Source organism: Phyllobates terribilis, unplaced genomic scaffold (genome assembly GCF_046119375.1).
Source record: "Phyllobates terribilis strain yellow unplaced genomic scaffold, ASM4611937v1 Scaffold_3__8_contigs__length_932513732, whole genome shotgun sequence".
Classification (NCBI taxonomy): domain Eukaryota; kingdom Metazoa; phylum Chordata; class Amphibia; order Anura; family Dendrobatidae; genus Phyllobates; species Phyllobates terribilis.
The window spans coordinates 537325268-537351360 of NW_027362763.1; the positions used below are offsets into that span (position 1 = coordinate 537325268).

Genomic DNA, 26093 nt, shown 5'->3' on the forward strand with positions numbered 1-26093 from the left:
CATGTATGGGGGAGAAAGGAGGCTGGATGGGTGCAGATACATGTATGGGGGAGAAAGGAGGCTGGATGGGTGCAGACACATGTATGGGGGAGAAAGGAGTCTGGATGGGTGCAGACACATTTATGGGGGAGAAAGGAGGCTGGATGGGTGCAAACATATGTATGGGGAAGAATGGAGGCTGGATGGGTGCAGACACGTGTATGGGGGAGAAAGGAGGCTGGATGGGTGCAGACACATGTATGGGGGAGAAAGGAGACTGGATGGGTGCAGACATATGTATGGGGAAGAATGGAGGCTGGATGGGTGCAGACACGTGTATGGGGGAGAAAGGAGGCTGGATGGGTGCAGACACATGTATGGGGGAGAAAGGAGGCTGGATGGGTGCAGACACATGTATGGGGAAGAATGGAGGCTGGATGGGTGCAGACACATGTATGGGGGAGAAAGGAGGCTGGATGGGTGCAGACATATATATGGGGAAGAATGGAGGCTGGATTGGTGCAGATACGTGTATGGGGGAGAAAGGAGGCTGGATGGGTGCAGACACATGTATGGGGAAGAATGGAGGCTGGATGGGGGCAGACACATGTATGGGGGAGAAAGGAGGCTGGATGGGTGCAGACATATATATGGGGAAGAATGGAGGCTGGATGGGTGCAGACACATGTATGGGGGAGAAAGGAGGCTGGATGGGTGCAGACATATATATGGGGAAGAATGGAGGCTGGATGGGTGCAGATACGTGTATGGGGGAGAAAGGAGGCTGGATGGGTGCAGACACATGTATGGGGGAGAAAGGAGGCTGGATGGGTGCAGACACATGTATGGGGGAGAAAGGAGGCTGGATGGGTTCAGACATATGGGGAAGAATGGAGGCTGGATGGGTGCAGACACATGTATGGGGGAGAAAGGAGGCTGGATGGGTGCAGATATATGTATGGGGGAGAAAGGAGGCTGGATGGGTGCAGACACTTGTATGGGGAAGAAAGGAGGCTGGATGGGTGCAGATACATGTATGGGGGAGAAAGGAGGCTGGATGGGTGCAGACACATGTATGGGGAAGAATGGAGGCTGGATGGGTGCAGACACATGTATGGGAGAGAAAGGAGTCTGGATGGGTGCAGACACATGTATGGGGGGAGAAAGGAGGCTGGAGGATGCAGACACATGTATCGGGGAGAAAGGAGGCTGGATGGGTGCAGACACATGTATGTGAGAGAAAGGAGGCTGGATGGGTGCAGACACATGTATGGGGGAGAAAGGAGGCTGGATGGGTGAAGACACATGTATGGGGAAGAATGGAGGCTGGATGGGTGCAGACACATGTATGGGGGAGAAAGGAGGCTGGATGGGTGCAGACACATGTATGGGGGAGAAAGGAGGCTGGATGGGTGCAGACACATGTATGGGGAAGAATGGAGGCTGGATGGGTGCAGATACGTGTATGGGGGAGAAAGGAGGCTGGATGGGTGCAGACACATGTATGGGGGAGAAAGGAGGCTGGATGGGTGCAGACACGTGTATGGGGGAGAAAGGAGGCTGGATGGGTGCAGACACATGTATGGGGGAGAAAGGAGGCTGGATGGGTGCAGACACGTGTATGGGGGAGAAAGGAGGCTGGATGGGTGCAGACACGTGTATGGGGGAGAAAGGAGGCTGGATGGGTGCAGACACATGTATGGGGGAGAAAGGAGGCTGGATGGGTGCAGACACTTGTATGGGGAAGAAAGGAGGCTGGATGGGTGCAGATACATGTATGGGGGAGAAAGGAGGCTGGATGGGTGCAGACACATGTATGGGGAAGAATGGAGGGTGGATGGGTGCAGACACATGTATTGGAGAGAAAGGAGTCTGGATGGGTGCAGACACATGTATGGGGGGAGAAAGGAGGCTGGAGGATGCAGACACATGTATGGGGGAGAAAGGAGGCTGGATGCGTGCAGACACATGTATGTGAGAGAAAGGAGGCTGGATGGGTGCAGACACATGTATGGGGGAGAAAGGAGGCTGGATGGGTGCAGACACATGTATGGGGAAGAATGGAGGCTGGATGGGTGCAGACACATGTATGGGGGAGAAAGGAGGCTGGATGGGTGCAGACATATATATGGGGAAGAATGGAGGCTGGTTGGGTGCAGATACGTGTATGGGGAAGAAAGGAGGCTGGATGGGTGCAGATACATGTATGGGGGAGAAAGGAGGCTGGATGGGTGCAGATACATGCATGGGGGAGAAAGGAGGCTGGATGGGTGCAGACACATGTATGTGAGAGAAAGGAGGCTGGATGGGTGCAGACACATGTATGGGGAAGAAAGGAGGCTGGATGGGTGCAGACACATGCATGGGGAAGAAAGGAGGTTGGATGGGTGCAGACACATGTATGTGGGAGAAAGGAGGCTGGATGGGTGTAGGCACATGTATGGGGGAGAAAGGAGGCTGGATGGGTGCAGACACATGTATGGGGGAGAAAGGAGGCTGGATGGGTGCAGACACATGTATGGGGGAGAAAGGAGGCTGGATGGGTGAAGACACATGTATGGGGGAGAAAGGAGGCTGGATGGGTGCAGATACATGTATGGGGGAGAAAGGAGGCTGGATCGGTGCAGACACATGTATGGGGGAGAAAGGAGGCTAGATGGGTGCAGACACGTGTATGGGGGAGAAAGGAGGCTGGATGGGTGCAGACACGTGTATGGGGGAGAAAGGAGGCTGGATGGGTGCAGACACATGTATGGGGGAGAAAGGAGGCTAGATGGGTGCATACACATGTATGGGGGAGAAAGGAGGCTGGAGGATGCAGACACATGTATGGGGGAGAAAGGAGGCTGGATGGGTGCAGACCCATGTATGGGGGAGAAAGGAGACTGGAGGATGCAGACACATGAATGGGGGAGAAAGGAGGCTGGATGGGTGCAGACACATATATGGGGGAGAAAGGAGGCTGGATGGGTGCAAACATATGTATGGGGAAGAATGGAGGCTGGAGGGTGCAGACACATGAATGGGGAAGAAAGGAGGCTGGATGGGTGCAGACACATGTATGGGGGAGAAAGGAGGCTGGATGGGTGCAAACATATGTATGGGGAACAATGGAGGCTGGAGGGTGCAGACACGTGTATGGGGGAGAAAGGAGGCTGGATGGGTGCAGACACATGTATGGGGGAGAAAGGAGGCTGGATGGGTGCAGACATATGTATGGGGAAGAATGGAGGCTGGATGGGTGCAGACACGTGTATGGGGGAGAAAGGAGGCTGGATGGGTGCAGACACATGTATGGGGGAGAAAGGAGGCTGGATGGGTGCAGTCACATGTATGGGGAAGAATGGAGGCTGGATGGGTGCAGACACATGTATGGGGAGAAAGGAGGCTAGATGGGTGCAGACACATGTATGGGGGAGAAAGGAGGCTGGATGGGTGCAGTCACATGTATGGGGAAGAATGGAGGCTGGATGGGTGCAGACACATGTATGGGGAGAAAGGAGGCTAGATGGGTGCAGACACATGTATGGGGGAGAAAGGAGGCTGGATGGGTGCAGACACATGTATGGGGGAGAAAGGAGGCTAGATGGGTGCAGACACATGTATGGGGGAGAAAGGAGGCTGGAGGATGCAGACAAATGTATGGGGGAGAAAGGAGGCTGGATGGGTGCAGACACATGTATGGGGGAGAAAGGAGGCTGGATGGGTGCAGATACATGTATGGGGGAGAAAGGAGGCTGGATGGGTGCAAATACATGTATGGGGGAGAAAGGAGGCTTGATGGGTGCAGACACATGTATGGGAGAGAAAGGAGGCTAGATGGGTGCAGACACATGTATGGGAGAGAAAGGAGGCTGGATGGGTGCAGACACATGTATGGGGGAGAAAGGAGGCTGGATGGGTGCAAATACATGTATGGGGGAGAAAGGAGGCTTGATGGGTGCAGACACATGTATGGGGGAGAAAGGAGGCTTGATGGGTGCAGACACATGTACGGGGGAGAAAGGAGGCTAGTTGGTTTCAGACACATGTATGTGAGAGAAAGGAGGCTGGATGGGTGCAGACACATGTATGGGGAAGAAAGGAGGCTGGATGGGTGCAGACACATGTATGTGGGAGAAAGGAGGCTGGATGGGTGCAGACACATGTATGGGGAAGAATGGAGGCTGGATGGGTGCAGACACATGTATGGGGAAGAAAGGAGGCTGGATGGGTGCAGATACATGTATGGGGGAGAAAGGAGGCTGGGTGGGTGTAGACACATGTATGGGGAAGAATGGAGGCTGGATGGGTGCAGACACATGTATGGGGAAGAATGGAGGCTGGATGGGTGCAGACATGTATGGGGAAGAAAGGAGGCTGGATGGGTGCAGATACATGTATGGGGAAGAAAGGAGGTTGGATGGGTGCAGACACATGTATGTGGGAGAAAGGAGGCTGGATGGGTGCAGACCCATGTATGGGGGAGAAAGGAGGCTGGATGGGTGCAGACCCATGTATGGGGGAGAAAGGAGTCTGGATTGGTGCAGACACATGTATGGGGGAGAAAGGAGGCTGGATGGGTGCAAACATATGTATGGGGAAGAATGGAGGCTGGATGGGTGCAGACACGTGTATGGGGGATAAAGGAGGCTGGATGGGTGCAGACACATGTATGGGGGAGAAAGGAGACTGGATGGGTGCAGACATATGTATGGGGAAGAATGGAGGCTGGATGGGTGCAGACACGTGTATGGGGGAGAAAGGAGGCTGGATGGGTGCAGACACATGTATGGGGGAGAAAGGAGGCTGGATGGGTGCAGACACATGTATGGGGAAGAATGGAGGCTGGATGGGTGCAGACACATGTATGGGGGAGAAAGGAGGCTGGATGGGTGCAGACATATATATGGGGAAGAATGGAGGCTGGATTGGTGCAGATACGTGTATGGGGGAGAAAGGAGGCTGGATGGGTGCAGACACATGTATGGGGAAGAATGGAGGCTGGATGGGGGCAGACACATGTATGGGGGAGAAAGGAGGCTGGATGGGTGCAGACATATATATGGGGAAGAATGGAGGCTGGATGGGTGCAGACACATGTATGGGGGAGAAAGGAGGCTGGATGGGTGCAGACATATATATGGGGAAGAATGGAGGCTGGATGGGTGCAGATACGTGTATGGGGGAGAAAGGAGGCTGGATGGGTGCAGACACATGTATGGGGGAGAAAGGAGGCTGGATGGGTGCAGACACATGTATGGGGGAGAAAGGAGGCTGGATGGGTTCAGACATATGGGGAAGAATGGAGGCTGGATGGGTGCAGACACATGTATGGGGGAGAAAGGAGGCTGGATGGGTGCAGATATATGTATGGGGGAGAAAGGAGGCTGGATGGGTGCAGACACTTGTATGGGGAAGAAAGGAGGCTGGATGGGTGCAGATACATGTATGGGGGAGAAAGGAGGCTGGATGGGTGCAGACACATGTATGGGGAAGAATGGAGGCTGGATGGGTGCAGACACATGTATGGGAGAGAAAGGAGTCTGGATGGGTGCAGACACATGTATGGGGGGAGAAAGGAGGCTGGAGGATGCAGACACATGTATCGGGGAGAAAGGAGGCTGGATGGGTGCAGACACATGTATGTGAGAGAAAGGAGGCTGGATGGGTGCAGACACATGTATGGGGGAGAAAGGAGGCTGGATGGGTGAAGACACATGTATGGGGAAGAATGGAGGCTGGATGGGTGCAGACACATGTATGGGGGAGAAAGGAGGCTGGATGGGTGCAGACACATGTATGGGGGAGAAAGGAGGCTGGATGGGTGCAGACACATGTATGGGGAAGAATGGAGGCTGGATGGGTGCAGATACGTGTATGGGGGAGAAAGGAGGCTGGATGGGTGCAGACACATGTATGGGGGAGAAAGGAGGCTGGATGGGTGCAGACACGTGTATGGGGGAGAAAGGAGGCTGGATGGGTGCAGACACATGTATGGGGGAGAAAGGAGGCTGGATGGGTGCAGACACGTGTATGGGGGAGAAAGGAGGCTGGATGGGTGCAGACACGTGTATGGGGGAGAAAGGAGGCTGGATGGGTGCAGACACATGTATGGGGGAGAAAGGAGGCTGGATGGGTGCAGACACTTGTATGGGGAAGAAAGGAGGCTGGATGGGTGCAGATACATGTATGGGGGAGAAAGGAGGCTGGATGGGTGCAGACACATGTATGGGGAAGAATGGAGGGTGGATGGGTGCAGACACATGTATTGGAGAGAAAGGAGTCTGGATGGGTGCAGACACATGTATGGGGGGAGAAAGGAGGCTGGAGGATGCAGACACATGTATGGGGGAGAAAGGAGGCTGGATGCGTGCAGACACATGTATGTGAGAGAAAGGAGGCTGGATGGGTGCAGACACATGTATGGGGGAGAAAGGAGGCTGGATGGGTGCAGACACATGTATGGGGAAGAATGGAGGCTGGATGGGTGCAGACACATGTATGGGGGAGAAAGGAGGCTGGATGGGTGCAGACATATATATGGGGAAGAATGGAGGCTGGTTGGGTGCAGATACGTGTATGGGGAAGAAAGGAGGCTGGATGGGTGCAGATACATGTATGGGGGAGAAAGGAGGCTGGATGGGTGCAGATACATGCATGGGGGAGAAAGGAGGCTGGATGGGTGCAGACACATGTATGTGAGAGAAAGGAGGCTGGATGGGTGCAGACACATGTATGGGGAAGAAAGGAGGCTGGATGGGTGCAGACACATGCATGGGGAAGAAAGGAGGTTGGATGGGTGCAGACACATGTATGTGGGAGAAAGGAGGCTGGATGGGTGTAGGCACATGTATGGGGGAGAAAGGAGGCTGGATGGGTGCAGACACATGTATGGGGGAGAAAGGAGGCTGGATGGGTGCAGACACATGTATGGGGGAGAAAGGAGGCTGGATGGGTGAAGACACATGTATGGGGGAGAAAGGAGGCTGGATGGGTGCAGATACATGTATGGGGGAGAAAGGAGGCTGGATCGGTGCAGACACATGTATGGGGGAGAAAGGAGGCTAGATGGGTGCAGACACGTGTATGGGGGAGAAAGGAGGCTGGATGGGTGCAGACACGTGTATGGGGGAGAAAGGAGGCTGGATGGGTGCAGACACATGTATGGGGGAGAAAGGAGGCTAGATGGGTGCATACACATGTATGGGGGAGAAAGGAGGCTGGAGGATGCAGACACATGTATGGGGGAGAAAGGAGGCTGGATGGGTGCAGACCCATGTATGGGGGAGAAAGGAGACTGGAGGATGCAGACACATGAATGGGGGAGAAAGGAGGCTGGATGGGTGCAGACACATATATGGGGGAGAAAGGAGGCTGGATGGGTGCAAACATATGTATGGGGAAGAATGGAGGCTGGAGGGTGCAGACACATGAATGGGGAAGAAAGGAGGCTGGATGGGTGCAGACACATGTATGGGGGAGAAAGGAGGCTGGATGGGTGCAAACATATGTATGGGGAACAATGGAGGCTGGAGGGTGCAGACACGTGTATGGGGGAGAAAGGAGGCTGGATGGGTGCAGACACATGTATGGGGGAGAAAGGAGGCTGGATGGGTGCAGACATATGTATGGGGAAGAATGGAGGCTGGATGGGTGCAGACACGTGTATGGGGGAGAAAGGAGGCTGGATGGGTGCAGACACATGTATGGGGGAGAAAGGAGGCTGGATGGGTGCAGTCACATGTATGGGGAAGAATGGAGGCTGGATGGGTGCAGACACATGTATGGGGAGAAAGGAGGCTAGATGGGTGCAGACACATGTATGGGGGAGAAAGGAGGCTGGATGGGTGCAGTCACATGTATGGGGAAGAATGGAGGCTGGATGGGTGCAGACACATGTATGGGGAGAAAGGAGGCTAGATGGGTGCAGACACATGTATGGGGGAGAAAGGAGGCTGGATGGGTGCAGACACATGTATGGGGGAGAAAGGAGGCTAGATGGGTGCAGACACATGTATGGGGGAGAAAGGAGGCTGGAGGATGCAGACAAATGTATGGGGGAGAAAGGAGGCTGGATGGGTGCAGACACATGTATGGGGGAGAAAGGAGGCTGGATGGGTGCAGATACATGTATGGGGGAGAAAGGAGGCTGGATGGGTGCAAATACATGTATGGGGGAGAAAGGAGGCTTGATGGGTGCAGACACATGTATGGGAGAGAAAGGAGGCTAGATGGGTGCAGACACATGTATGGGAGAGAAAGGAGGCTGGATGGGTGCAGACACATGTATGGGGGAGAAAGGAGGCTGGATGGGTGCAAATACATGTATGGGGGAGAAAGGAGGCTTGATGGGTGCAGACACATGTATGGGGGAGAAAGGAGGCTTGATGGGTGCAGACACATGTACGGGGGAGAAAGGAGGCTAGTTGGTTTCAGACACATGTATGTGAGAGAAAGGAGGCTGGATGGGTGCAGACACATGTATGGGGAAGAAAGGAGGCTGGATGGGTGCAGACACATGTATGTGGGAGAAAGGAGGCTGGATGGGTGCAGACACATGTATGGGGAAGAATGGAGGCTGGATGGGTGCAGACACATGTATGGGGAAGAAAGGAGGCTGGATGGGTGCAGATACATGTATGGGGGAGAAAGGAGGCTGGGTGGGTGTAGACACATGTATGGGGAAGAATGGAGGCTGGATGGGTGCAGACACATGTATGGGGAAGAATGGAGGCTGGATGGGTGCAGACATGTATGGGGAAGAAAGGAGGCTGGATGGGTGCAGATACATGTATGGGGAAGAAAGGAGGTTGGATGGGTGCAGACACATGTATGTGGGAGAAAGGAGGCTGGATGGGTGCAGACCCATGTATGGGGGAGAAAGGAGGCTGGATGGGTGCAGACCCATGTATGGGGGAGAAAGGAGTCTGGATTGGTGCAGACACATGTATGGGGGAGAAAGGAGGCTGGATGGGTGCAAACATATGTATGGGGAAGAATGGAGGCTGGATGGGTGCAGACACGTGTATGGGGGAGAAAGGAGGCTGGATGGGTGCAGACACATGTATGGGGGAGAAAGGAGACTGGATGGGTGCAGACATATGTATGGGGAAGAATGGAGGCTGGATGGGTGCAGACACGTGTATGGGGGAGAAAGGAGGCTGGATGGGTGCAGACACATGTATGGGGGAGAAAGGAGGCTGGATGGGTGCAGACACATGTATGGGGAAGAATGGAGGCTGGATGGGTGCAGACACATGTATGGGGGAGAAAGGAGGCTGGATGGGTGCAGACATATATATGGGGAAGAATGGAGGCTGGATTGGTGCAGATACGTGTATGGGGGAGAAAGGAGGCTGGATGGGTGCAGACACATGTATGGGGAAGAATGGAGGCTGGATGGGGGCAGACACATGTATGGGGGAGAAAGGAGGCTGGATGGGTGCAGACATATATATGGGGAAGAATGGAGGCTGGATGGGTGCAGACACATGTATGGGGGAGAAAGGAGGCTGGATGGGTGCAGACATATATATGGGGAAGAATGGAGGCTGGATGGGTGCAGATACGTGTATGGGGGAGAAAGGAGGCTGGATGGGTGCAGACACATGTATGGGGGAGAAAGGAGGCTGGATGGGTGCAGACACATGTATGGGGGAGAAAGGAGGCTGGATGGGTGCAGACACATGTATGGGGGAGAAAGGAGGCTGGATGGGTGCAGATACATGTATGGGGGAGAAAGGAGGCTGGATGGGTGCAGACACATGTATGGGGGAGAAAGGAGTCTGGATGGGTGCAGACACATTTATGGGGGAGAAAGGAGGCTGGATGGGTGCAAACATATGTATGGGGAAGAATGGAGGCTGGATGGGTGCAGACACGTGTATGGGGGAGAAAGGAGGCTGGATGGGTGCAGACACATGTATGGGGGAGAAAGGAGACTGGATGGGTGCAGACATATGTATGGGGAAGAATGGAGGCTGGATGGGTGCAGACACGTGTATGGGGGAGAAAGGAGGCTGGATGGGTGCAGACACATGTATGGGGGAGAAAGGAGGCTGGATGGGTGCAGACACATGTATGGGGAAGAATGGAGGCTGGATGGGTGCAGACACATGTATGGGGGAGAAAGGAGGCTGGATGGGTGCAGACATATATATGGGGAAGAATGGAGGCTGGATTGGTGCAGATACGTGTATGGGGGAGAAAGGAGGCTGGATGGGTGCAGACACATGTATGGGGAAGAATGGAGGCTGGATGGGGGCAGACACATGTATGGGGGAGAAAGGAGGCTGGATGGGTGCAGACATATATATGGGGAAGAATGGAGGCTGGATGGGTGCAGACACATGTATGGGGGAGAAAGGAGGCTGGATGGGTGCAGACATATATATGGGGAAGAATGGAGGCTGGATGGGTGCAGATACGTGTATGGGGGAGAAAGGAGGCTGGATGGGTGCAGACACATGTATGGGGGAGAAAGGAGGCTGGATGGGTGCAGACACATGTATGGGGGAGAAAGGAGGCTGGATGGGTGCAGACATATGGGGAAGAATGGAGTCTGGATGGGTGCAGACACGTGTATGGGGGAGAAAGGAGGCTGGATGGGTGCAGATACATGTATGGGGGAGAAAGGAGGCTGGATGGGTGCAGACACTTGTATGGGGAAGAAAGGAGGCTGGATGGGTGCAGATACATGTATGGGGGAGAAAGGAGGCTGGATGGGTGCAGACACATGTATGGGGAAGAATGGAGGCTGGATGGGTGCAGACACATGTATGGGAGAGAAAGGAGTCTGGATGGGTGCAGACACATGTATGGGGGGAGAAAGGAGGCTGGAGGATGCAGACACATGTATCGGGGAGAAAGGAGGCTGGATGGGTGCAGACACATGTATGTGAGAGAAAGGAGGCTGGATGGGTGCAGACACATGTATGGGGGAGAAAGGAGGCTGGATGGGTGCAGACACATGTATGGGGAAGAATGGAGGCTGGATGGGTGCAGACACATGTATGGGGGATATCTTGTGATATCACAGCAGTTTACATGTTGGAAACATAGATGTGAAGTTACAGCAGCTTACCAGACCAAAAAACACTTGTAATATCAAAACAGCTTAGTTGTCTGTAACAGCTTGTGATGTCTAATAGCTTACCTAACTGAAACCCCCTGTGATGTTATGGAATCTTTCCTGACAAACAATGAATGAAATCCACTTGTAACATCATAGCAGCTAAGCAGATGGATGCACATTTGTGTTGTTGTTTAGCTTCCTTAAAGGGGTGGTCTGAAGTTGTGGTAAATTTAATTCTAAATCCCTATCTATGTAATGCCATAATCTAAACAAATTTCTAATATACTTGCATTAAACATTTCTTATCCTTCCCTGACTACACTATCTTCTTTTCTTCGTTTTTCCCCCACTTCTTTTATGATGGCGCTTTATTTTAAAATCTCGGTGCATGCTGGGAAACTGAAACGAAGCATCATCAGAAGGCAGATCAGCAGTGATGATCTGGCAAGAGGGCGGTATCTGAATAGTGACCAGTGACGTCACTTGCTGGGGCGGTTCTGGTCTCTGCACGCCGGGTATTCTGATATCGCTCTGTTGCCGGCTCTGCACTGCTGATCTGGGACAAAGAAGGCTGGATGGGTGCAGACACATGTATGGGGAAGAAAGGAGGCTGGATGGGTGCAGACACATGCATGGGGGAGAAACAAGGCTAGATGGGTGCAGACACATGTATGGGGGAGAAAGGAGTCTGGATGGGTGCAGACACATTTATGGGGGAGAAAGGAGGCTGGATGGGTGCAAACATATGTATGGGGAAGAATGGAGGCTGGATGGGTGCAGACACGTGTATGGGGGAGAAAGGAGGCTGGATGGGTGCAGACACATGTATGGGGGAGAAAGGAGACTGGATGGGTGCAGACATATGTATGGGGAAGAATGGAGGCTGGATGGGTGCAGACACGTGTATGGGGGAGAAAGGAGGCTGGATGGGTGCAGACACATGTATGGGGGAGAAAGGAGGCTGGATGGGTGCAGACACATGTATGGGGAAGAATGGAGGCTGGATGGGTGCAGACACATGTATGGGGGAGAAAGGAGGCTGGATGGGTGCAGACATATATATGGGGAAGAATGGAGGCTGGATTGGTGCAGATACGTGTATGGGGGAGAAAGGAGGCTGGATGGGTGCAGACACATGTATGGGGAAGAATGGAGGCTGGATGGGGGCAGACACATGTATGGGGGAGAAAGGAGGCTGGATGGGTGCAGACATATATATGGGGAAGAATGGAGGCTGGATGGGGGCAGACACATGTATGGGGGAGAAAGGAGGCTGGATGGGTGCAGACATATATATGGGGAAGAATGGAGGCTGGATGGGTGCAGACACATGTATGGGGGAGAAAGGAGGCTGGATGGGTGCAGACATATATATGGGGAAGAATGGAGGCTGGATGGGTGCAGATACGTGTATGGGGGAGAAAGGAGGCTGGATGGGTGCAGACACATGTATGGGGGAGAAAGGAGGCTGGATGGGTGCAGACACATGTATGGGGGAGAAAGGAGGCTGGATGGGTTCAGACATATGGGGAAGAATGGAGGCTGGATGGGTGCAGACACATGTATGGGGGAGAAAGGAGGCTGGATGGGTGCAGATATATGTATGGGGGAGAAAGGAGGCTGGATGGGTGCAGACACTTGTATGGGGAAGAAAGGAGGCTGGATGGGTGCAGATACATGTATGGGGGAGAAAGGAGGCTGGATGGGTGCAGACACATGTATGGGGAAGAATGGAGGCTGGATGGGTGCAGACACATGTATGGGAGAGAAAGGAGTCTGGATGGGTGCAGACACATGTATGGGGGGAGAAAGGAGGCTGGAGGATGCAGACACATGTATCGGGGAGAAAGGAGGCTGGATGGGTGCAGACACATGTATGTGAGAGAAAGGAGGCTGGATGGGTGCAGACACATGTATGGGGGAGAAAGGAGGCTGGATGAATGCAGACACATGTATGGGGAAGAATGGAGGCTGGATGGGTGCAGACACATGTATGGGGGAGAAAGGAGGCTGGATGGGTGCAGACACATGTATGGGGGAGAAAGGAGGCTGGATGGGTGCAGACACATGTATGGGGAAGAATGGAGGCTGGATGGGTGCAGATACGTGTATGGGGGAGAAAGGAGGCTGGATGGGTGCAGACACATGTATGGGGGAGAAAGGAGGCTGGATGGGTGCAGACACGTGTATGGGGGAGAAAGGAGGCTGGATGGGTGCAGACACATGTATGGGGGAGAAAGGAGGCTGGATGGGTGCAGACACGTGTATGGGGGAGAAAGGAGGCTGGATGGGTGCAGACACATGTATGGGGGAGAAAGGAGGCTGGATGGGTGCAGACACGTGTATGGGGGAGAAAGGAGGCTGGATGGGTGCAGACACGTGTATGGGGGAGAAAGGAGGCTGGATGGGTGCAGACACATGTATGGGGGATATCTTGTGATATCACAGCAGTTTACATGTTGGAAACATAGATGTGAAGTTACAGCAGCTTACCAGACCAAAAAACACTTGTAATATCAAAACAGCTTAGTTGTCTGTAACAGCTTGTGATGTCTAATAGCTTACCTAACTGAAACCCCCTGTGATGTTATGGAATCTTTCCTGACAAACAATGAATGAAATCCACTTGTAACATCATAGCAGCTAAGCAGATGGATGCACATTTGTGTTGTTGTTTAGCTTCCTTAAAGGGGTGGTCTGAAGTTGTGGTAAATTTAATTCTAAATCCCTATCTATGTAATGCCATAATCTAAACAAATTTCTAATATACTTGCATTAAACATTTCTTATCCTTCCCTGACTACACTATCTTCTTTTCTTCGTTTTTCCCCCACTTCTTTTATGATGGCGCTTTATTTTAAAATCTCGGTGCATGCTGGGAAACTGAAACGAAGCATCATCAGAAGGCAGATCAGCAGTGATGATCTGGCAAGAGGGCGGTATCTGAATAGTGACCAGTGACGTCACTTGCTGGGGCGGTTCTGGTCTCTGCACGCCGGGTATTCTGATATCGCTCTGTTGCCGGCTCTGCACTGCTGATCTGAGCCTGCAACATAGTGTGATTGTGCACATCGCTCAGTGCGCAGGAGCAGAGCAGAGTCCAGCCCTGTCCCTGAAACCAAGGCGGTCACTGATAACAGGGAGGTGGCAGGGGCTGGAGCAGTGACCGCAGCCTCTGCCCCCTGATGACACTTAGTTTGAGTATCCCAGCATGCACTGGGATTATTAAACTAACATCAAGTGTCATCACGTAAAACGCTGAGGTTGTTTTTTTTGTTATTTTTTTTAAAACAATCTGTGTCTGGAGACAAAGGTTTTCTGAAAATGGAAAACACCTTCCATGCTTGCAAATTTGTACATGTGGATGACTATGAATCCAAGGATGTGTGGAGCAATTCCATATGCAAATTGCCTCTTCAGAGAGGAAGAGAACTAGAACTCTATAGCGCCACCTGTTGGAAGCAGCAATAATAAAAGTCACTATCGACCCTTTAACAAGTCTTGCAATATGATTTAGGATTAAATCTAAATCAGAATCTCAATTTGCAGACACGGTGTTGCAGACCATTGGCCCCTCGTCAGTGCAAAGTATGAGAAGTGATTTAGCTAGCTGAGAGGCTTTGGACTGCGGTCTAAGGGGTAACATTTCTCCTTGTGGAGAGTGACATACCGGCTCTGGCATGTCAAGGTTGGGAGGCTTATTCGCCATGCAATGCTCCTCTGGGAAATTTACTATGCAAATTGCCTCTTCAGAGAGGAAGAAGACTTGAACTCTATAGTGCTATCTATTAGAAGCAGGAATTCTACATTGAACTCTATAGTGCCACCTATTGGAAGCAGGAATCCTACAAGTCACTATCGACCCTTTAACGAATCTTGCAATATGAATTAGGATAATAGCCGAATCAGAATCTCAATTTGCAGACACGGTGTTTCGGGCTGTTGGCCCTCGTCAGTGCAAAGTATGAGAACTGATTTGGCTAGGTGAGAGACTCTGGCAATTCCAGTAAGGTTTCTGTGAATCAATACATTTGTTACCTAAAGACAAGAAAAAAAAATATGTTCTGTTATTTTTTTTTTGCAGCAGGAAGATGATCTTGAGGTTGGCCAGAATGGCAAAGGTCCTCATTACCAAAGTAATGCTGAAGTCACATTCCAACAGCTGACATTGCTGGTAGCTATTATCAATATGCTTTTAGCTATAATAATTCTAGATTCTGAATGTGAACACTAAATACCTAACTAACTCACTTTCTTTTTGGTTTACAAAATAAATTTGCCTCTGAAAAAAAAATGATGGAAATGTTCTAGGTTGGGTAGGTAAGGCATATTCAGGTGGTAAGTTTTTTTTTTCTTTTACAAGAATTGGCTTAACTGTTTCAATCAGAAAGGGGGTTATTCATCTTTGAGGATATATTTTTCTTAAATGCATGTATTCCCTGCTAAAAATCATTATTGCAATTGTGTTAAAAATATTGCTCTCACTTTGCCAACCTTAATTGAGCTAAAGGATACCCAGATAAACCTTTGTCATGGTTTTCTTATATACCATTACAATTTTATACAGTATTGCAACTGGTTCGTAAAGGAATGGGAGAGGGGAATTGGGTAGTTCTTTTCTGAGGAGCAGTGGCATGTGGGACGCAAGAAAAAAACTATTCAATTATCATTAGATGGTACCAATGCCCAGTTGATCTGGATAGAAAATACCCCTCAGTTTCCAAACAATGTTAGAGATTGTACTGTTCTCTATATATGGTGGAGGTGTCTCAATCCATCAACTCTGGAACAAACATATCTCTGGTAGGGTGTTATCTAGATCTCTCCAGACCAGGCTTCTCTCTATGATTCCATGTTCTCTTAAAATTATTAAAAAAGAATTGTTGAAACACTGCCTAACAGCTATCTGTTCCATTATCCCAAAAAGATGATGCACAAGATCAGGGTTTCCAACTGTCCAGAAATTCCAGGACAGTCCGTAAAAACAGGGCACTCTTTTGAGTTGTCCATAAAAAAATTTTTAGGCATCGGTGATTTTTTTTACTGAACTTGGCAGAGTTGGATCATGTTTATAGACACCAATGAATATCCGTGTTCTTAAACTAATTTATTCAATAAATGAGGCTACATATCTCATCCCATCCCATTCCCTTTTTCGTTCTTTTTCCTTTTTTTTTTCCTTCTCTATTATTTTTTCTCACTCTGTTTTTCTTATTTCTCTTTTTATTTTTTCTTATTATTGGATTATTTTATAACATTAGCACTTATTAACCCCCTGTATAAATCAGCTGAACCGGGCACATGTCAGCTCATTTATACAGCTGACATGTGCCCACAACAGCTGCGGGTGGAATCGTGATCCCAGAGGTCGGCGCTCATAGCAAGTGAGCATTTCTGCTACATATAGGTGATCTGCTCATTGCCTGTACGTAGCAGAGGGGATCAGATAACTGCTGCTTCTAGTCTCCCATGCAAGCAGAAAGTGTAAAAAAATGTTTTTAAAAATATAAAAAAAATACAAAAGTTGAAATCACCCACCTTTCGCCCCATTCACAATAAAACAATACAAAAAATCCCCCACATACACATATTTGGTATCGCCACATTCAGAATTGCCCAATCTATCAATATGAAAAAATAATCCAATCGGTAAACGGCTTAACGATAAAAAAAATTGTAAATGCCAGAATTACATTTTTTTGGTTGCCACAACATTGCAATAAAATGAAATAACGGGCAATCAAAACATCGGATCTACCCCAAAATGGTATCAATAAAAACATCAGCTAGGCACGCAAAAAATAAGCCCTCACCCAGCCCCAGATCATGAAAAATGGAGACGCTACAGGTCTTGGAAAATGGCGACTTTTTTTTTTAGCAAACTTTGGATTTTTTTTTCACCACTTAAATAAAAAAGAACCTATACATGTTTGGTGTCTACGAACTCATAATGACCTGGAGAATAATAATGGCAGGTCAGTTTTAGCATTCATTGAATGTGGTAAAAAAAAAAACAAGAACAACTGTGATATTGCACTTTTTTTGCAATTTCACCGCATTTGGAATTTTCTTCCCGTTTTCCAGTACATGATATGGTAAAACCAGTGATGTCTTTCAAAAGTACAACTCGTCCCGCAAAAAAATAAGTGCTCACATGGCCATATTGACAGAAAAATAAAAAAGTTATGGCTCTGGGAACAAGGGGAGCAAAAAACAAAAACGGAAAATGCTCCGGTCATTAAGGGGTTAAAGAAACTTCAAGAATTTCTGATTTAATATATCACATTATAATAATACACTGATGTGATGTAATTATTATAAGAGGTCTCTCGAGATCTCTTATATATTATATAATATAGTTTTGTGTTTGTTTTTCCTTATAAGTTTCACAAATAACTCGCTTTATATCTATCTTCTTCATTCTTATCATATAATAAACAAGTTTATGCAAAAAGCAATACAGTGACATGCAAAATTTTGGACACCCCTGGTCAAAATGACTGTTATTGTGAAATAATCTCTAGATGGCCTGAAGTTATAGAGGACTCATTTCCTTTGTATTTTAGCCAAAATATATATATATTGTCATTTTTTTCATTTTAAAAATTACAAAAAGGAAAATGGTCTGATTCAAAAGTTTGGGCACCCTTGAAGATTTGTGTGCTCAGATAACTTTGATCAAGGTTTCAGATCTTAATTAGCTTGTTAGGTTTATGGCTTGTTCACTATCATCATTAGGAAATGCCATGTGATGCCAATTTCCCAGCTTTATAAAAGCCCAGACTCCTCTAACCTTGTGCCAAAAAACAGCAGCTATGGGTTCTTCTAAGCAGCTGTCTAGCACTCTGAAAATGAAAATGGTGGAGGCTCACAAAACAGGAGAAGGCTATAAGAAGATAGCAAAACATTTTCAACTTGCCCTTTCCTCAGTTCGAAATGTAATTAAGAATTGGCAGTTAACAGGAACAGTGGAGGTCAAGATAAGGTCTGGAAGACCAAGCAAAATTTCACTGAGAACTGCTTGTAGGATTGCTAGAGAGGCAAATCACAATCCTCGCATGACTGCAAACGACCTTCAGAAAGATTTTCAGACTCTGGAGTTGTGGAGTTGCGACACTTGCACAAATACGGCCTTCATGGAAGAGTCATCAGAAGAAAACCTCTCCTGTGTCCTCACCATAAAATTCAGTTTCAGAGGTATACAAAAGAACATCTAAACAAGCCTGATGCATTTTGGAAACAAGTCCTGTGGACCAATGAGGTTAATATAGAACTCTCTGGCCACAATGATCAGTGGTATGTGTGGAGGAAAAAGGGCACAGAACTTAAGGAAAAGAACATCTCGCCAACCATTAAGCATGGGGGTGGATCAATCATGCGTTGGGGTTGTGTTGCAGCCACTGGCACGGGAACATTTCTTGGGTAGAGTAAAGAATGGATTCAATTAAATTTCAACAAATTATTGATGCAAGAATCACAGTAAAGGATCTATGTAGTTACGGTACCAACCAATCTAACAATTAACAGAGCTCATACCTCTTCAAGACAAATTCTAAAATATAACTTAATATCTGTATTAAAATATTGACAGCCATAAAATAACAAACCACAACATCAGTGCACAATAAGAGGAGGGGATAGTGCCTCACCCTATTTAGGCCCTATCTCACCCTAGCTTGCCACGGAGGTTGGCACCCTATTTTCCTGCGCAATGGCGCCCCTGCTCAACGATGACTCTCCCTGGGATCCCTATAACATCCTATATTGACGGCCAATGGGGTACAGGGATTCTTAGTGGAGAACACACAGTTTCTTGTGACAAATAGAAACAATGCAAAAAATACTCAAAAAGTTTTTATATATCTGTAGCCCTGATCAGTACAATTTGATCACAGATACAAAAGGGTGCATGAATATAATCAAAGCGCATAACATGGATCAATTCTTAAAATTCTTTTGGTTTGCTCGAAATATTGCCACATAGAAGGATAAATCTTAAAGTGCACTACTTATTTTCATGACATGGACAGAGGATCCATTTCAAGATAATACTCAATGCCCAATCAGTTTATATATAACTCATGATCTCAGTTAATAAATTGTCCTGGACCAGGGATCCATTTAATACAAATAAATATTACTTAGTAGATGTAACCACAATTAAATGCCAAAATAGCTCAAGGCAATTCATATGTAGCTCATGACCACTGTTTACATGTCATGAATCAAAATATATTACCAAATCTATACATATATGACTTAATGCCTGCACAACTAAGATTACATGTCATGAATGCCGGAAGTCCACGGGCGCTCCACTGCACAGGAAGTGGTGCGCCTCACCCATCGGAGGTCATGCGTTCCACAGTGTGTGTTCCAAATGCCGGCGCTGACAAAATCTTGTCAGGGGCACATGACCAGAAGTCTCCGGGCGCGGTCAACTAATAGCGCTCTAGGGATTGCAGACTCTGATGTAGTTTTTTGATAGAATGTGTTATGTCTCTGATATAGTTTTTTGATAGAATGCATTGTGATTTAACCACAGATATCATTCTCTTTGGGGATTGCAAAAGAAAGGGAAAATTGTTTGGGGTATTATGATACAAGAACAGGCATAATCAAAGGATGCAAAGATATGTGGTTATTCTATAGATAGAAGAACCCAACAATGTGGGCCTAACGTTGCAAAACTACTTCACCCATTAGGGACAGTGTTGCATGACAGATTTAGATGGAGTCCCTTGAAAGTCATATCTAAATCTGGAAGCATTCAAATAAAACAACTGAAATTCAGCTGTTCATTTAACCCCTCCTTCCACTTCTGGAGCAGTTCCGGGGTTCTAGCTCTTACAGCCGGTGATAAATTGATCCTCAACCCTCTAGGTATAATTCTATTTTTAATATAATTCTCTTGACACTGGGTTTCCCACCAGGATTTCACGTTATCCTTATAACCTTTTGTTAATTCCTGAAACAAATGTTTCAAATCAGATGTCTTATCTGGATTGTCCACAATATTACAATCATTGAATGCATCTCTAGCATCCAGTAGCCATGACTCCCTGTTAATAGGACCTGTTAGAAATCCTGCCATTTAGACGAATATGAATCATAAGAATCACAGTAAAGGATCTATGTAGTTACGGTACCAACCAATATAACAATTCACAGAGCTCGTACCTCTTCAAGACAAATTCTAAAATATAACTTAATATCTGTATTAAAATATTGACAGCCATAAAATAACAAGCCACAACATCAGTGCACAATAAGAGGAGGGGAGGGTGCCTCACCCTATTTAGGCCCTATCTCACCCTACCTTGCCGCGGAGGTTGGCACCCTATTTTCCTGCACAATGGCGCCCCTACTCAACGATGACTCTCCCTGGGATCCCTATAACATCCTATATTGACGGCCAATGGGGTACAGGGATTCTTAGTGGAGAACACACAGTTTCTTGTGACAAATAGAAACAATGCAAAAAATACTCAAAAAGTTTTTAAATATCTGTAGCCCTGATCAGTACAATTTGATCACAGATACAAAAGGGTGCATGAATATAATCAATGCAAGTATTTACTAAAACAGCCATCTTTGCCAAATTTTTGCCATCATGCATTTGTGATGTTCAGTTGCTGTATAGGCAGAGGTCTGATCTCTGTCTTCACAATTGGTTATATCACAAAATACATGTGACTAAATAGGAACCTCTGGGGATTTTAATGTAGTTGATAAAATGTTTTGAATCTTTATGCTATTAATAAAAGTAATGTCTCTCTTATTTATACAGGATAATAAGTTACAAACAGATTCAGGAAACAAACGATCAAAATTTGCTCGAGAAATTTTGAAGAGTGAGAGAGAGTATGTGCAAATCTTAGAAATCGTAAAAGATGTATATGCTGCCCCACTAAAAGCTGCTCTGTCATCTAACCGAGCCATCCTCAGCATCGCTAATGTACAAATCATCTTCTCCGATATCCTCGATATTTTACAAGTCAACAAGTATGTGAACCAAATATTACATGGACTTTGATTTGGCTTAGGTAGACCACATCTGTTATAGCTGGAGCGGCTTACCTGTACTGGTCATACAGTTAAGTAATACAATTCCTATTGGTGGTTACTCACGGAGTACAGATATACAGCTTGCAATGGGAACTGTATAAATATTAGTGCATTTAGCTCCACGTAGTTGCAACTAGATTGTCACTATTTTATCATTTAAAGGGAACCTGTGAGAAACCGCTATACCCCTAAACCAATTTATATGTTTGTGTAGCCCTTTAAAAAAATAAGCAAGTTGATCTCTTTATGACCCCATAGCGATGCTCCAGAAGTGAGAAATATGTGTCTGCAAGTGCATTATGGTGTGATGGTGCACTTACAGCTTCTCAGGGTAAAGCTGTATTCCCTGCTTAGTGCCACTTCCCTGTGGTTGTGGTTGAATAAATAAAATAAATAAATAAAGCTGCACTCTGTAGCGCTATAGCATGCAAACATGAAATATATGAAATTGGAATTCGATTACTGCTCTAAAAATAGGTTAAAATTAAAATACTTAGTGAATAAATTGGCCAATTCGTTACTGCCCAGAAGCCACCGACAAGGCGATCCTCTTTGCTGGGAACCTAACCTAATATGATACCTCTCTTGAGCAGGGGGCATTGTTAATGTGATCTCATATATTAATTCCTCTTTGTGCCCCCATACATATAGTAGTAATGTCCATCTTTATGCTCAAATTCAGACTAATGCCCCCTTCCCCAGTGGCACCAATGTGGTACTAGCGTCCACTTTTATCAAGGTTTTTATGCTTTGGAATGTCGAAAATTGAGGCTCCATACATAAAAAAAAGTTCCTCCATATAGTATAATGTTCCCCATTCTGGACTCCGAAATAGTAATACTATCCCCCACTGTGGCCCTCATACAGTATACTGTCCCCTTCTGTGGCCCACATACAGTGTAATATCCTCCACTGTGGAACCCAATACTTTATAATGCCCCCATACTATATAAAATCCCTTTTTCTGGTCCCCATTTAGTATAATGCCCCCTTCTCTGGTCCCAATACTTTATAATGTCCCCCTTTCTGGTCCCCATTTAGAATGATGGCCCCATATAGTAAAATATCCCCCTCCCTGGCTCCAGTTTAGTATAATGCCCCCACACACATTAGATGGAAAGGCTGATTCCAGCATTGTAATAGTTCACTAGTAGATCCTCAGCGATATGGAAGCACTTGCAGTCCTGATTTTATTGCTGTAATATGTCAAAAATACAAAGAAAACCAAACTTATTGATTACAAAATGAATGACCTACCGTAGTGAATATGTACCTGCGACGTGTCCAATAGTTAGATGTTCTGATAAAAAGCCCACTGCAAGCACCTGTATATAATCTGATACTGGAGTCCGGTGTTTCTCCCATCTATCTTCTGGTTATATGCGGTGGAAGAGTGGGAAGATGCTGCAGAGTAAGGCCACATTCAGACGGCCACAATGAGGACGGGTTTTAACATCCGTATTACGGCTTAGCTATGAAGACATCTACAGTGGTGGGAAAAAGTATTTGCCCCCTTCCTGATTTCTTATTCTTTTGCATGTTTGTCACACTTAAATGTTTCAGACGACAAAACAAATTTAAATATTAGACAAAGATAAAAAAAAAGAAGCTTTTTTTGTGTTATTTCTTTTTCCCTTAATAATAAAGACCTACATTTAAAAACTTTTTTTTGTGTTTACTTGTGTTATCTTTGTCTAATATTTAAATTTGTTTTGTGATCTGAAACATTTAAGTGTGACAAACATGCAAAAGAATAAGAAATCAGGAAGGAGGCAAACACTATTTAACACTACTGTAGATCTGCACAAGAGCTGTAGATAGATATAGGTAGGATTTTTTTTTAATAAAGACTATAGTTTGATGTATACAGACCCAGACACATTCCTTTTAAAAACACAATTTTTTGGCATCTAATATAACACCTTATCACAATATTGTGTTTTCATTTAGGCAGCTGTTATGGGAGATGATTGAACGACTCCAGGAATGGGGGCCTGCGCAATGCTTGGGTGATGTGTTTATCAAGTTTTCATCACGGCTCAAGACATACACTAATTTTTTCAACAACTACACAGTAATCCTTAAAACTATTGACAAGGTAAACTTCTTTCACCATAGATAACCTGTTTAATCTCATACCCACTGATCTCGACATACAAAAGTCATGTAAAAGTCTACCGGTGGAATTGTGCATTATGATGAGCTACTTGACTTCAAAGAGCCCATATATTGTTTTTGAACAGAGGCCTTCTTCTGTCTGTGTCCGTTCCTGGTGGTCTTCATATTATTCACCGTTCCTTGAGTCACTACTTGTTAGCAGTACTGTACTATGACTCATAGAGGCTGTTCCATACAAGGGACCCCCTGTTATTGACATCCATAAGTCTTGATGGAGGACAGACATAAGGATCGTCCTTTTTGGTGTATATAAATGTACGTCTAAGTAAAACTATGATTTTTCCTTCTTTGTAGTGCAGAGAAACCATGCCAACATTCAGAGCTTTCTTAAAAAGACATGATCAAACAGTCTTAACTAAAATGATGAGGTAAGTAAATACCAGGAAAATAGGCATTGTAAATGACATTTGTATACTATATATCTGTCATTTTGGGCCCCAGGGGTTAGGTTTAGGCACTGAAGTAACCAATATATAAACTGGACATTGTGTAAATTTTTCACCTCCCTGAAATGTGACCTATTTTCAGGCTTACAGCGACGGGAATGCGAGTGCATACATAATAATGACCTGTTCTGAATCGGTGTCTTTTATGCTATTCACTGCTTACACACACAAGGGCAAATGTATCAATACTTTCTAACTTATGGCTGCAATCGTAGGCAGTCTTAATATGTCCCAAACTTATCAGACAGGTTGATGCTGTTTGATTTGGCACATTTTTAGACTGTCTAGCATAAGTTTACACAGCATATTTTCCCACACTCCCCATCGAATAAAGGCATAGAAAGTGTCTAAACTACATAATAAATTAAATGAAATACAGATTTCTGTCTGAAATACTTGCAGTTATGCCTAATAAATCTCTTAGAGAAGTCTAGGTGGAACCCTGCAGAAGAGATGCATTGCCCAGAGCATGCTACGTTTTGAAAAAAAAAAAAAGTAAAAAAGTGTCTATTTTTCAATAGTTTGCAGTAAAATTAACATTTATTGTCAGCATAAAACTGCAACAAAAACACGGCGTAAGACAATGCATTGTGTTGTTTCAATTCAGCCATAAAGTAATTTACTACCTGAACGTACCCACGTTCTTACTTTTTCAGAACGAGAAGACAAGTTTCATATTTGGAACATTTTCAATGCACTTTTTTTAAAAAAGTTGTCCAGGTTTATGATATTGATGACCTCTACTGTGCTTAGGTCATCGGTATCATATTATTGAGGGGGTGAATCTCGGCACCACCACTAATCAGCAGTTTGTAGCTCTGATGGTGGCGGGAAGTAAATAGTGGCCATTGTACAGAATGGCAGCTCAGCTCATATCCAATATTCCTATTCTTCCTTCAATATGAGCGGATTGCAGGTCTTGTCAATGGTGCCCAGCCCATGGATCTGAAAACAGCTGATATTGGTGACCTCTTCTTAGCACAGGTTGCCAATATAATAAGTCTGCACAACCCCTTTAATTTCTGCTCATATAAGGTGAAAACTTAGTCATTATAATTTTTATTTCATAAATCAATAGTACAGCTCAAGCAATATGCTGTCAGATAATGATGTACAGAAAATAATACAATAATCTACCATCAAAAATATGAAACAAATTAGGAATGCCTGGTTTTAATTATTACAAATATTACAGGCGATACATTTCCTTTAAAGGACATCAGATCAGAAATGTCTCTTACTATAACTCGATGCTTCTCCATTACTAGTTTACAGGAGCTGTTTCTTTTTCCGTCCACTCGCTTTGAAGAATATGTGAATCTCTTGTATGCTCTCCGCCTACATACTCCTCCGGAACATTCAGATCGTAAAGACCTAAATTCTGCTATACTGCAGCTGAAGCAGTACAAGGATTACATTGGACAGGTCAGCCTTCGGCATAAATATGTTACCATGATCATTAAGGAGGTGAAAAGATTGACATGACAACATATAGTTCTTAGATTTTTTACTTTTATACTACACTGCTAAAAGGGGTTCTGTCGATTTAATTTAAATATTACTTTATTTTGATTTTCATATTAACATTTAGGATAAGGCTAGATGGAGGCGCCAGGTCACGGCCCGGTGTAGGCACAACATGGCCCAAACTCCAGCAGCAATCAAGCATTGCTATCTGGTGATTGTTTACTAATAGTGATGAGCGCAAGTGCTCGCTACTTGAGTTTGCATTGGGCGCTCGGGTATGCACTGAGTATCGGGGGTGCTCGAGTGACATGCACGAGTCCTTGCGGCCACATGTTTCGCGGCTGTTAGACAGCCACAAAACATGCTGTGACTGCCTGACAAACACGAACAATCCCTGCATCTTTTGTGACTGTCTAACAGCCATGAAACCTGCGGCCACGGGCACTTGAACATCTCACTCGAGCACACATGGTACTCTGTGCATACCCAAGCACCCTAGGCAAACTCAAGTAGCGAGCATCACGATTTACTAATACAAATAGCAGCTCAAAATTGCTGATTCTGCCACTCCTTCTGTACTTATCCTGATACTTCTTATTTACCAGCTGAAGGCAAGTCTGGAGAAGGACACAGAGCTGACCAACATACAGAAGATGATTCAGGGATGCCCAGTAAGTAGTAGCAAAGCAGCTATTCATTCCCAATCACTGTCTGATCTGACTTGTTTGCAATTTAAATCTTTATTGGCACAGAGCTAATTTTTAAACTGTTTTTAAGCTTTTACTGTTTTTTTTTAAGAGAGTAATTAACAATACAACACAATTTTGCATGTATAAAATGAAATACATTAGGAAGAACAATTTGTAGAGATGTCCACAATATCACAATAAATATTTGAA

At 46.2% G+C, this 26093-nt stretch overlaps 1 protein-coding gene across 1 annotated transcript in view; it reads left to right on the plus strand.

The window, feature by feature from the left end:
- Positions 1-26093, plus strand: part of ECT2L (epithelial cell transforming 2 like) — a 121883-nt gene that overhangs the window by 86249 nt on the left and 9541 nt on the right. The window contains exons 15-20 of the mRNA XM_073671336.1: positions 15120-15209; positions 20826-21040; positions 23054-23201; positions 23576-23649; positions 24996-25152; positions 25800-25865. Coding sequence (XP_073527437.1) covers positions 15120-15209; positions 20826-21040; positions 23054-23201; positions 23576-23649; positions 24996-25152; positions 25800-25865 — 750 coding nt within the window. The remainder of the gene's footprint in view (positions 1-15119; positions 15210-20825; positions 21041-23053; positions 23202-23575; positions 23650-24995; positions 25153-25799; positions 25866-26093) is intronic.